General features: G+C 48.0%; 1 protein-coding gene across 1 annotated transcript in view; it reads right to left on the bottom strand.

Moving 5' to 3' along the window:
* Positions 1-7497, bottom strand: part of TOP1 (DNA topoisomerase I) — a 690967-nt gene extending 683470 nt beyond the window's left edge. The window contains exons 1-2 of the mRNA XM_069652271.1: positions 7306-7497; positions 6955-6979 (exon numbers count right to left, since the gene is read on the bottom strand). Coding sequence (XP_069508372.1) covers positions 6955-6979; positions 7306-7338 — 58 coding nt within the window. The 5' untranslated portion in view covers positions 7339-7497. The remainder of the gene's footprint in view (positions 1-6954; positions 6980-7305) is intronic.
* Positions 7498-14240: the final 6743 nt, after the last annotated feature.

The following is a 14240-nucleotide window of genomic DNA, read 5'->3' as shown; positions in this document are numbered from 1 at the left end:
CTAGATGCATAAAAGAGTCATAAGGGTATAGCTTATTAGGTATGATAATGCTGTATAAACAGAGCTTTTGTGCATCTATATTACATGGGATGGAGGATTTGTCTCGGTTAAAGATCATTGAGGGCAAATTCTGGAGAAGAATTATCTAGGCCCAAGTGTGCCTATAGAAATTATTAGGCTCGAAATGGGTCCACTAATTGGCCGCTTTGGCACTGAAAAGGTGATGCCTTTTTTATATAAAATCTAGAGTATCCCGGCTTGCCCTTTACTTCAACCGTTGGGAAAAGAAATCCATGCCGATGCCCACAAAAAGTACACCATCCTGGCTAATATAACCTTTGCTGAAATTGAGTGGGAATCGAACTGGGAAGAAACATCCCATGTTTTAAAGGAGGCAGTTCATTGTGAAATTGGAACTATGGGATTGGTGTTCAAATTATAACCATTCGGCTAGTTTAAACTGCGTAAATCCCTCCTTTTGCTTTGGTAAATAAACTGCCAGTTGTATGTATGGGACTAGAGTTAACCATTGCCAAGGAAGACGGTCTGTCGATATTGTGGAGAAGACGGAAGACGTTTGCCACAGGCTTTCAGAATGCATTGCGCATGGTTAACTTTACATGACAATGTTAGGTCCTTTTGTAAGGCACCTGGATAACACAGAAGGTGACGCTTTTTGGCGTTATTGCTAGCACTATACAGTGTATGGACTGAAGTGCTAGCTAAAGGGAAACTATTAATACAGCGAAGCATGGAGTAAGCAGGTTGAAGAATGAGATGAATAATGCTCCATTCATTTTATGTGCCGAGATGGATCAATTCTATATTGTAATTGTGTATGTATGTTAAAGTTCATATGAACTATATACATAAATCAATTTAAAAAACCAAAGAAAATTAAAAGGAAACAAACTATGGGTAGTGCAGTGGCAAGGAGGAACTTCCAATATAAATGGATCATAGGAATGTGGAGTTGATCTTTGGTTGGGATGTATACCACGGCCATGTATAGAGTGTCCAGTGGGGGAGGGGTGGAGTACCATCTCCCTGTGAAGCTCTACCCAATTGGATGAGTGATTAAAAGTTTTGAACTCGCCAATAGAAGAACCCACAAGGAACCCCCCCCCCCCCCAACATAACCTTACAGATATGAGTACTATTACTAATATACCTACTACGGTAACTGAATAACTAACAATAATGTATCCTGAACCGTCACATCTTTCTGATTTGATGTATTATGGTCACTTTTTTATATTAGGAGGAGAAATGAAATGGATTTTTAAAATCACATATTGGTATGAGCAAGGGACTGGAACCACAGTGATGGCAACGCAGAGAGAACTTGGTGGTAATGCATGCATAGTTCCAGGTATGGTAAACTTGCCCACGGCCATGCACTGGGTGGTGGTGGTGGCAGGATTTTGGGAGATGGAAGATATCAGTGCTATAATAGGGAAAGAGAAGGGACGGCAAGTACAGTTGGATGTGTTATTTGTTAACCATAGTGGATGGGTCGAACAGTACCAGGTCAGCCAAGGTGCGTTTGAAAAATTACACTGAGCTTAACTACACTGAGCTTCTGTAGAATTCAAACAGTTTAAAGAACTGTGCGTGCACTATGATCGAGCATTTACAATCACCGGAAATAGAAGACTTAATAAAATCCACTCAAGTATATAATCAAAGGCTATGGTACAATGTAGTGTCAAACCCAGAAAGAACGTGTTATAGAGGCATGCCACTGGCGGGTTGCTGCTGACCTCTTAACACCGTCCCGCGCCCGAGATCCGGGATATTACAAGTCCCCGCGGATAGCAGTCGGAAACTAGTCCCGTAGGACTCAGCAGAAATGGAGACACGGAGGCACCAGCACCGTTGCCCACAGAGCCAGTGTTTCTGTATAAACCATGCCTGCAGGAGCTGGTGCTCCCGGCAGGTCTGGCCTGCTAGGAACACAGCCTCCTACAGGCATTCTCGTAGTCTGGGGGTCCGGAAAGGATGCTGGTACGTTGCTACTGGTACCCTTATTTCTGGACCGCCAGACTTGGAATGAGGCCCATGGTGTTGAAAGCAACTGTAGCAACAGTTTTGTTTACTGTCCCTCTGACTGCCTGTCAGGTGACCACCCATTATCGGAATTTTAAATCGGAGTGCCAGTATCTGATTAGCGCAGCAACAAGAGATGTTGCAAGGAGGGCAGAAAAGGGAAATATTGGACAAAATGTGAAGTGGGGCCAATACTGCACTTGCAACATGGGGCAATATACAAGGGTTCAGATTTAGAGGGTCGATTAGATAAGACTAGCGAAGCCACAGGGCTCATATCTGAGGGGGATAGAGGGAGATGGGGGAGCTGTTCCAAAACTGATGGATGGCCTGCTGGAAGCTAGAACAGGACATGGCATGCAAAGAGGTGCATGCCATCTGAACACTCAGTTGATATCAATTTGTGAAGATGTGCAACTTAACAGGTGGCCCAGACTTAGGATTCTGGCATACCAGAGCACGTGTGGCAGTGGAGGAACTTCTGGAAATACAGCAGCTGGTTTTGCAAGGACAAAGAAAGCTTGTTCACGGAGCTTGGGCTTCTTCAGGGACTATGGGCACTGGCCAGCAGTGCAATGCCAGACCATGAGCAGGATGCACCTGGGAATGGGTGACACTCAATGAAGTATGGGAAATAAAGCAACCCGACAATGCCTCACGATATGTTATCTCAGCCCCACGACTGACCCTTGATCTGTGGTTTCGCATTGGGAGTTCTGGCCTCTACAGCCCCCACCACTGCAATACTTAAGTACATTAACAAAAAGGACAGAAAGTCTTGGTTGGGGACAGGATGTGTTGGGAAGGCGAAGGCGTTTGATTGAAGAAGGTTGTTTCAAGGAAAGGATCAATGTGTAGAGTTAGTAGCACCGCCAGAGTTTGATTTGCATTACAACATTCTTACTAGTACGAAGCAATTTACTGTCTTTTGGCCATCTGCAGAAAGGAGGAAGATGAGTTATTTGTTGAATTTTTGAAAGGGTGGCCAAAGTTAGTGCCACAAAGGCTTAATAATCTGAAAGCAGTACGACATGTGACTGAATTGACAAATAGCTTGCAGGCGTTGGAGAAAGTGTACAGAAAGGGAGAAAAAAGGCAGTGGCCAGCCAAAATGATTCCATGTGTTTATAACGACACCATAAATAACGACATACATTTTTGTGACACCCATATAACTTCCCCCCCACCACTTTCCTAACCCCCCGAAAACCTACCACCTTTTTTATCCAGGCATTCTTTTCATTATTCAGGTGTGACTGAAAAGGTTTGCCGTTATTTATTTTTCGTTATTAACACTGTATGCCAGCCAAAATGTGTATGAAGGGAGATCTCTTATGTGCTGTGAACAAGGAAGTATTTGAGCAACCTTACGTTACCACTATACTATGTCTCACTGTTTTTTCTTCTATTGGCAGGGGTTATTTGGTGTTGCATGCAGTGGCCCAATTCATGAGAGGTAGTAATATAGAAACTACCCTCGAGTTTGCCTTCCCTTCAGTCTGTCCCAGATGTCCACCTCTCTTGTGCCGATAGAAATGCGGCAAGAAATTATGCTGCAACAGAAGCTGGGGAAATTGATACAAAAACTTGGAGGACTGTATATATATATATATATATATACATATATATATATATATAGTGTCAAAATAGATGTTCAACCTGCACAAACTAAAAGCAGGGATGGGCCATAGTAAGGTTAGGTTTAGAATAGAATTCCCTGTGCAAAAGGTGAATTGTGGGATATTAGATCAGCTAGGTTAGTTGCGCAGTAAGCGCAAAGGCGGTGGGGAGGCGTCAATGCCGATGATCCTTGAGGAGGGCGGGGTCTGATTTAGGATGTAATGTCGCCATAAAGGCCATCAGAGGACTGATCATAAAGGTTGAGAAACCTCTATATGGGAGGAGTCTGAATAGGATTATCTACCAGAAATATTATCCAACATGTATTATGTCAGTTTATTTTTACTTTTTATTAGGAAGGGCAATGGATAGGGAAATCGCCACCTGTTGACTATGTGCTACAGGACTGCAGAGGCAGCGCTTTTGGAGGCTTTTGAGTGCATACGGTGAAGGCCACCTGTACCTCAATCGTCGTTTGTACTAGCCTAAACCTGTTCTGACAATGGACCCTTATTCTGGGCAAGATGTGCGTTAGGGGGCGTCAGCTGCACACATGAGTAAGATGAAACTGGATAACGTCAGAACGCAGTAACTGGGCCAGAAGCTGAGCAGCACACATTAAAGGGAGATCGAACAGGAACTGAAGGACTACAACGGTACACAATGCGTCCCACTGTCTTACCTAGGGGGCGAAGGGGATGACCCAAACAGAAGCCATGTTCATTGCAACTGGCCAAGACCATAAGGGGAGGCCAACTGGAGGCGTATGGGTTATTAGTTTGGGCAGTGTGTTGATAGGATGCCATCTGTCTATGATGGTTGCAACCAGGCAATAAACAGTCTTGCTTTGTCCATTCTCAATACAACTTCGAATCCTTTTGTCTGATCATAGCACCAACGCCGAGAAGGACCAACAGTAGTTTACTACTGTAATAAGAAACATGTTTTTTTTTTTAAAAAGGCAATCGCTTTAGGATTGATCAGAGAAAAGCATCACAAATATGGAATATCAAACTAAATATCACTCAGTACATACTTTACAGAACCTCAATGCAAAGCGAGTTAAAGAATGGTTAGGGCGAACAAATTAACAAAAATCAAGAAGATGTAGTTTGTAACAATAAAAAGTACTTGCAGTGCTCTAGGAAGAAGCAATGCTGAAGTATCTTCCTTTTTTGGATCACATTTTAATGGAGTACATTGCATCAGATCCCAGTGGATCTTAGGAAGCCCAATAGACAATATTACTCAATTTTATGACACCCAATTTATTGAACTGCAACATGACGATAACCCTACCATTTATTAGAAAAGTAACACTTAACTTGCTAAGCTATCTTATCAATGTAGAAAAATATGTAAAACGCTCTGCAAGAAACACAAGGTATTTTTCCAAGAATTGTACAGGACTGTATTTAATGCAATAGTATTGGGGGGGGGCACTCCAAGAATGCCTAATGTATAAAGTGTGTCCATCAGACAAGTTCACGGCAATACATTCTCTGAAAGAGGTTTTCATTAAATCTACGTGTTATCCATTGCAATGGACAGATAAATCTCAGTTTATTAAGTGTCTTGAAAGAGGGGATCCAGGCCTGGCTGAGATTTACAAAAACCCCATACAATGTTTAATTATACCCATTAAGAGATCATGTGACGACATTGATCAAGTTTCCCTACCTCAGAACGCAGAAATTGTTTTTTTTTTTTTATAAGTTTGACAGAATATACACCCCCAAATAACCGGGTACAAACCAAAAATGGTCTTCTTCGATTTCTCATTTAATCAATCATTCCCATCTTTTACTTCTACGTCTCAAATTTCGTAAAGCAAGGAGCTTCCAGTCCCAAAATATCCCATAGTCAGTTCCTAGGAAACAGGAAGCTTACACCGTACGACAACAAATGAAATCATAAGTTCACACTTCCCAAAAGGAAAAAAAAGGCACCACTTCACTCAAAAAAGTGGTGTCCATTCGATGTTGTAGATTAATATGCAAACCCATAATGTGATAGGATGTCCTTTTCAATCATCTGTTCTTAGACTCAAAATAAATGTAATATAAAACTATTTCTCCTCATGACTACAAATTCGGTAAATGCAAGTCTCACTTCCGGTGCATGTAGATAACAGTGATGGAGATAGTCAACACTTTAAGGCATGCGTGGACAAGTAGTGAAAAGGTGGTCGTGGGTGGGGGCTTTGGAAGTGCCTAGTGGGGTACAAGTTTGATACAGACATTAATATTGTCGCTGTCGTATATATCCCAAAGTATCGTTTGAGCAAGTCACTTGGGATGGTTTTTCTCATTTGGATATGTGTGTATGCTGAATGTTGGGTGGTCAAATTATGGTAAATACATGTGTGCGGGGCGTAAACGTAAGCTAAAAGTTTCTGAGTGTGCGCTTGTGCTACTGCAGACGTTTAATGTTAAAAATAAAAAGTCCGGGGGTGTTCCGAAAGGTTGCATGGAAGAGCTCTTTGTGGGTAAAAATCAATGGGAATGAATGAGTGTTATAGTTTATTCAAGCTTGGACATGCTAGGGGTGGAAATACCACTCCTATCTGGACTAAGATGCACCTCATCTGGCGAGTCGGTCAAGGTGGGTAATGAGTATGTTTGAGGCAAACCCCTTGTGAAAACGGCGCTTCATATTGCATGGATGCGGTATATTTAAGTAAAATTACTACACATCGTTGCGAATGTGTCTACTGTGCTCCTACCGGTTAATATTTCTGCGTTCTGATCAGTAGAGACTGACTTCTATGGTGTTGTCTGGGTGTCTGATTGTAGTCGATTTCTGGCAAATATTCTAGGTTTGAGCAACATCCGAGGTATAGCTCGCCATTACACGGCAATATGTAATGATCAGGCTCCTACAGGGCCAGCTCTCCCCGCTCACAGGCCTCGGCTCTGCACTTAGCTCTCAGTGAAGAGAAAGGCAAAAAGAAAATGGCGCAGAGACTAAGTCCGCACCGTCGGAAGAGCCACTTTCCAGGGCGGCTAGCGGCTCAGCAGACCCCGCAATGGCTTCGTGGAGGAAGTCGATGGGGGCAGGGGAGGGGGCTTCATCCAGCCCTGGGGTCGGTAGGATGAGGGGCGAACCAGGAGATCGGCACCAGGGGCCGCTAAGTGAACAATAGGGCCGGTGAAGCCGGCGACGGGACTTAGTCTCTGGGACGCCATGTCTGACGCCGGAGGAGCGGCCAAAGCAGAAGAATCATGCCGGCCTGCCTCACCCCCCGCCCGGCTGCACATGCAAGGACACCCCGGTCACACTTACCGTTAGCACGGAAGCCGGAATCGATCTGTGGGGAGAAAAAGCGAAGATTAAAAATAGTTACATTATAAACAAAATAATTAAAAAATATATAAAAACATTTTTTTAAAGCACCCAAATTGTAAAGATAATCTCACCCTCGGCCCCTTATACAGTCGCACATGGCCCCGGTGAGAGCCCCTTCCTATCGCCCCCCCATTTACCAGCAGTACTTGCCCAGATTACAGCCGAGAAATACCAGATCCAACTTTCGGGGGGCTTTTATGTGGCACCGAGGCCTCCAAGCTCCCATCAAGAAAACCCTCCTGTGTCCTAGTGAGTTCTCCCCCTCCACCGGCTTCATGACCCCGCTACCTGGCTCTCGTTGTGAGGCTGGTCACCGCTCATGGTTCCCGGGTTGGCTGAGTCGTTCAGGGTTACAGGGCTGGGCAGAATCCTCGGCTGGAGGTGGAGAGCTAACACCCGGGCAGTCTGGCTGCGTACACCGTCTCGCGTTGTTCCCAGGGTAGGAGGTGCTAGGCGCCGGGCTCAAGAGACTGCTACAGTGAAGGGGAGCCCGGGTCTTGTGCAACAGACTAAGTCCGACTTTCGGTGCAATGCGCTTGCGCACACCTTTAAATGACTTCATTTACATGGACGGGCCCGCCCCCTTCCGCTCTTCAGGCTGAGTTCAGGGCATGGTTGGAAACCTCGTTCACACAGTTGCAGTAGAGTAGACGGAGACCGATCCTTTGGGGCAGGAGCTGACAAGAATCCTACCTTTCAGCCCCCCTTGTTTGAAGAGTGTCTCCCGCCATGAGTAGTTGTCAACCTCCAAAGGAGCCCCACTTAGGTAGGGGCGGATGGGGCAGGGGTTCAATAGAACCTGTTGCTGGGTCGCGTCAGAAATAACTTCGATAGCCTGATGCCTCTGACTCTACAGGACCATGAACATGTCGCACTAATATAACTTGTCAGTTGCAATTTAGGAGCAGGGTGTAATTTTACGGGGGGGGGGGGGGGGAAAGGGTGTTTGACCCTCCAACTTTTGTGGCACACCATTTTGACCCACTCATTTGGCAGGTACCCCCTTTCATTTAGTGTCATGTCCCGCCCAACATTTTCAGAAGAGTTATTCCACTGGCAGTGATGGGGAGTTGCTGATTAACTCTTACAATAGACACTGTCACGTTGATGTCTCCATAGTTACAGGGGGGGGGGGCGGGAGTTCAGGGAAAGGGAAGTGCATCACGGAACGGAAAGTGATGGGTGGGGGAGGCGGGGCAAAGGGAGATGGAAATTGATGTGTGAATAAAGAAGACGTGTTCTGCAGACCTCCATCTCCGTCCTTTATTCACTGCGCCACGCGCTTCCCACACACAGGCGTAACCTAGGCTCTGACACTGGCGATGAGGCGGGTGGCCTCTGTGTGTCACTGCTGCAAGAGGAGGCAGCGGAGCAGCGGGTGTCCACTCGCGTGCGGCACAGGAGCGCCAAGCAGAACCTCCTTTCATCTCCACATAGGTGGGGAAATCCTTGCACTAGCCAGGGCCGAGAAAGCTTTTGACTCACAGGTTGAGAGTTTTAACAGCCCCACACCAGGAGAGGGCGTTCACAGACTACAGCAGGAGAGAAGGTCAGAGGAACTCTTCTGCTACAAGTGTGGGTTCGAGTACCCTCATGAAGGGACCTGTCCAGCCATCGGGCAGTGTTGTGCCACGTGTGACGAGGAAGGGCACTTTAAAGCAGTCTACAGACTGTTCCGAGACAGAGGTAAGGAGGGGGCTAAGGAAACATCATCCCGACCCAGAACAAGAGTCGTCCCTTCCCCAGGGACTCACCGCAGCCTGTCTTCCCAGGGGCCAACAAACCAAGCCCTCCCAGACCCCCGAGAGAGAGAGATTCGGGGGAGGACAGGCAAAGAAGGGAGAGAAGGGACAGAAGGAGGTATGTGATGCACGCAAGGCCAGAGCGAAGATCAAGACGCCGCGTGCGCTTCCTAGTAGAGCATTCACCATCTGATTCTGACCCTAGCTCGTCGGGCAGCGACCAAAAGAAAACGGCCTACGTTTATGCCTTAGGCAACCCCACCGCCACAACACACAGCCCCACTCTGATCATTAAACTAAATGAGCAGCCCACGGAATTCCTCATTGACACCAGGGTCACGGTCAATGTCATCAGCGAAACCGTCTTCAAGGAACTTCCCACGTCACCAAAACTGTGCCTTGCTGCTGTGACATTTATGCATATGGGGCCAAAACAACCCTCAAGTGCCTAGGACAATTTGAGGGTACCTGCCGGTACAAAGGTAACGAGAAAAGGATACCCATCCACGTCCTAGTGACAGAAACAGACAGTGGGTGTGTTCTGAGCTTCAAGGCAGCAGCCAACATTGGACTCATTCAGATCCTGTACATCATCATGGTACACAAATACATTGACCCGGTGGAGATGATTAACAATCTCTACCCCCTTATATTTAGAGGCATTGGCAAGTTAAAGAATCGGACCATAAAGCTGCATGTAGATAACTCCATATGTCCTGTAGCACAACACTATCGAGGGATCCCAGTCAATATCCAAAAGAAAGTGGAGGACGAACTACATAAAGTACTCAAGCAGGACATCATCGAGCCGGCCACCAGCCCCACCACCTGGGTGTCCCCCATAGGGATCAGAAGCAATCCGATTGTGTGTGGAAATGAGGCGCCCCAACAAGCCATACAGAGAGAGAGGCAACTGGCCCCACGCATATCAGACATGATTCACCTCTTAAATGGAGCCAAAGTCTTTTCAAAACTAGATCTACAGAAAGGATACCACCAACTCGTATTGAGCCCAGAAAGCAGGAACATTACCACCTTCATCACGCATTTGGGCCTCGTTCGTTATAAAAGGCTAAGCTTCGGTGTGTCCTCGGCAGCTGAGATATTCCAGGCTGAGGTGCACAATGTAATCAAGCACATACCAAACTGTCTTAATCATAGCGACGACTTATTGGTCTTTGGCGCTGATCCTAACGAGCACAACAAAGCACTCATGAAAGTGTGCAAGGCGCTGGAGGCGGCCAATCTCACGCTACATCGGGACAAGTGCGAGTTCGGGAAAAGCACGGTGAGGTTTTTTGGACATATATTCTCGGAATCAGGCATGTCACCAGATCCTGACAAAGTCACTGCGCTGAATAACACCGCACCCCCAGCAAATGTCTCAGAGCTGAGATTGTTCCTAGGGCTCGCCAGCTCCTGCCCGTGCTACACCAGGGACTTTGCGACAGTAAGCGAGCCACTAAGACTCTAAACCAGACAAGATGCCCCATTCCGCTGGATGGATGAGTGCCAGAAGGCGTTCGAGACCATTCGAGAAAGGGTCGCCAAGGCTGAAAATATGTCATACTACGATCCCAGTCACCAAACCGAACTGACAGTAGACGCCAGCCCTGTAGGTCTGGGAGCCATCCTGGCTCAAGTGGACCTGAAAGACCCGTCAAGAACGCACGTCGTCACATATGCCAGCATGAGCCTCTCAGCCACAGAACAGGCGTACTCCCAGGCAGAAAAGGAAGGTCTCGCTGTGGTCTGGGCTTGCCAACATTTCCACCTCTTCCTATATGGAAAGCCATTTTGAGTCATCACAGATCACCAGGCATTGCTGTTCCTATACGGCAGGGGTGCACAACTGATTTTGACAGAGGGCTGAAAGTACCTTACATGAGGGCTATAGTGGGCCGAAAAGTAAAAGTGGGCGGGGCAGTAGGCGGGACATATCAGGAGGCTTTTTCAACCCCCAATTTGTATTAAACACATGGAAAAAGAATGTTTTTGAGGGGTAACGATTTTTATTGCATTTCAAACTTACATTTTGTACTACACATTTTCCATTGTTATCATTTATTTAAATGTAGTTATTGTATATCGTCTGTTTAATTAAATTATATTTATTTTATTGACCCTTGATTGGACATTCCGTTATTTTGGACTGCTATAGTTTGCTGTTTGGGTTGCCCAAGAGGAGTATGGCCTTCGTTGAGTCAAGTTTCCTCAAAAAAGCAAAGGATGTACATCTCCTAACTGTGCCTGTTTTAGCTTTATTCTAGAGTTCACTCTTGGAGAGCAACACTATGCCCCATGGCCCCCTCACCCCCAACCAAACACTATGCCCCATGGCCCCCTCACCCCCAACCAAACACTATGCCCCATGGCTCCCACCCCCAACCAAACACTATGCCCCCTGTCCCTCACCCCCCCAAGCAAACACTATGCCCCCTGTCCCTCACCCCCAACCAAACACTATGCCCCATGGCCCCCTCACCCCCAACCAAACACTATGCCCCATGGCCCCCACGCCTCAAGCAAACACTATGCCCCCTGTCCCTCACCCCCAACCAAACACTATGCCCCATGGCTCCCACCCCCAACCAAACAGTATGCCCCATGGCCCCCTCACCCCCAACCAAACACTATGCCCCCTGTCCCTCACCCCCAACCAAACACTATGCCCCATGCCCCCTCACCCCCAACCAAACACTATGCCCATGGCTCCCACCCCCAACCAAACACTATGCCCCCTGTCCCTCACCCCCCAAGCAAACACTATGCCCCCTGTCCCTCACCCCCAACCAAACACTATGCCCCATGGCCCCCTCACCCCCAACCAAACACTATGCCCCAAACACACTCAAGCATGCGCCCATACAGACCCGAACCCCCAAATCAGCACACTCTCAAACATGCACCCATACAGACCCCAACCCCCAACTCAGCACACACACTCTCAAACATGCACCCATACAGACCCAAACCCCCCAACTCAGCACACACTCTGAAGCATGCACCCATACATGCATCTCAACATACACAACACAAACACTCAAAAACAAACATTCATACACATCCGACACGCCCCCCACCCCCATCTCAACATACACAACACAAACACTCAAAAACAAACATTCATACACATCCGACACGTCCCCCACCTCCCCATCTCAACATACACAACACAAACACTCAAAAACAAACATTCATACACATCCGACACGCCCCCCACCCCCCATCTCAACATACACAACACAAACACTCAAAAACAAACATTCATACACATCCGACACGCCCCACACCCCCCCATCTCAACATACACAACACAAACACTCCAAAACAAACATTCATACACATCCGACACGCCCCCCACCCCCCATCTCAACATACACAACACAAACACTCAAAAACAAACATTCGTACACATCCAACACGCCCCACACTCCCCCATCTCAACATACACAACACAAACATACAGCAGAACAGACCCGTCACACAAACACACAGACCACTTACCGGAGACGTGCTAGAAGGCAGGTAAGCTGGAATGCTGGCGAGGTAAGTGGAATCGTACTACGGCTGGCGTGGCAAGCAAGGCTGAAATGCCTTCCGGCATCAAGCCTTACTGGCCACGCCAGCCGTAGTGCTGGCACTCCATTGGTGCAGCACACATGCACTACGTGGCTCGTAGGAGTGACGTGGTGCGTGTGTGCTGAGCCAATGACGGCCAGTGTTTTGTCCAGCCCGGAAGACAACAAAGACTTTCCTAATGGAGGGCGGCCGATGCTGCTTGCGGGCCGCCCTCCATTAAGAAAGTCTTTGTGCCTCGCGGGCCGGAAAAAACAGCATGGCGGGCCGCAACTGGCCTGCGGGCCCAATGTTGTGCACCCATGCTATACGGGAACCCCCAGGCGAAGATGCCCCCTCGAATAGCTCGGTGGGGGCTAAGACTGCAAGACTATACCTTCGAAATTGTACATCGGCCAGGCAAAGGGGAAAACCCAGCGGACTTCTTGTCCAGAAGACCTCGGGAGGGGTGTACGCTCAAAGCCTCGGTAGCGGACCGGTACCTGTGGTACCTTATACAACAAACCACCCCAGAGGGGATAGACATTGGGTCAGTAGCTCAAGAGACTGAAAACGATCTGGCTTGCCAAATCGTGTGCGAAGGACTTGAGTCAGGCATGTGGAGGAGAGCCCGTGAGAGGGGACAGGCCGCAAGAGACCAAGTGCAAGGGGAGGTCGAACAATTAGTGCAAGTCAAAGACAAACTGGCCCTATCCGAGGAGCACTTGCTCCTAAAAGACTGCAAGCTGGTGATCCCGTCATCTCTACGAGCCAAAGTAATTGAACTCACCCATGAGAACCATCTGGGCATGGTGTCGACCAAATGCATGTTGTGACAAAAGGTCTGGTTCCCTAGCATGGACTCGATGGTGGACGAAGCCTTAAAATCATGCCCCACGTGCAGCCTCATCACACCCAACCGTCACCCTGAACCGTTGATGATGTCAGAGCTTCCACAGGGAATATGGGGAGCAGTCGCCGCCGATTTCTTTGGGCCCATCAAAGGAGGGAAATACGTACTGGCAGTGATGGATGAATACTCCCGATACCCAGAAAGCCAGCTCATATCCTCGACCGCTGCTCATCATGTTATACCAGCGCTTGACCGCACATTCTCTGCATATGGCATCCCGCGAGTGCTCAAGACAGACAACAGGCCCCCATTCAACGGGCATCAATTCACGCAATTCGCAAACTACCTTGGATTCCATCACCGGAAAATAACACTGTTGTGGCCACAGGCGAATGGAATGATCGAACGCTTCATGGCCAACTTGAAGAGGGCCCTCCAAATCGCCAAGTTTACGGAGCAGCCATATGAGCAAGTACTCAACCAGTTGATGCGAGACTACCGGGGCACCCCCCACAGCACCACTGGGAAAACCCCAGTCGAGATCATGTTCGGGAGAGACATCCAAACGAGGATCCCCAGGCACGTTCAGGTGGTCCACCTGAGGACCGCGACAGAGACATAAGAGAACGAGATGAAACGGCCAAAGAGCACATGAAGGAATATGCTGATCAATGTCGAGGAGCCCGAGCACCCCAGATCGAAATAGGTGACATTGTCGCCGTCAAGCAAGCACAGACTCACAAACATACTTCGGTCTTTCAGGAGGAGCCCCTGCTCGTCACGCAGTAGAAGGGATCCATGATCACAGCGCAGGGCTCGGGGGGGACTGTAACTCGGAACTCCTCACATTTCAAAGGAATTCCCCAAACTGGGCTCCCGCCGACTGAGTGGTCGTGTTGTCATTCCCATTGATTATGCCTCTGACGACCTGTTAAGACGGATTTCTGAACTCTGTCCTGGCGGCGCAGAAGTTCAGAAGGCCAACCTAATTACTTGGAACAGGGTAACCTCTGGACAAGCCAGACCAATCAGGGTAGCGATCGCGGCGGTCAAGACTAGGTCTCAAGAGG

The sequence above is a fragment of the Ambystoma mexicanum genome, chromosome 3p (genome assembly GCF_040938575.1).
Source record: "Ambystoma mexicanum isolate Mex_15411 chromosome 3p, UKY_AmexF1_1, whole genome shotgun sequence".
In the NCBI taxonomy this organism is placed as follows: domain Eukaryota; kingdom Metazoa; phylum Chordata; class Amphibia; order Caudata; family Ambystomatidae; genus Ambystoma; species Ambystoma mexicanum.
Note: the sequence above shows the minus strand (reverse complement) of the source record. Positions and strands in the feature narration are given on the sequence as shown.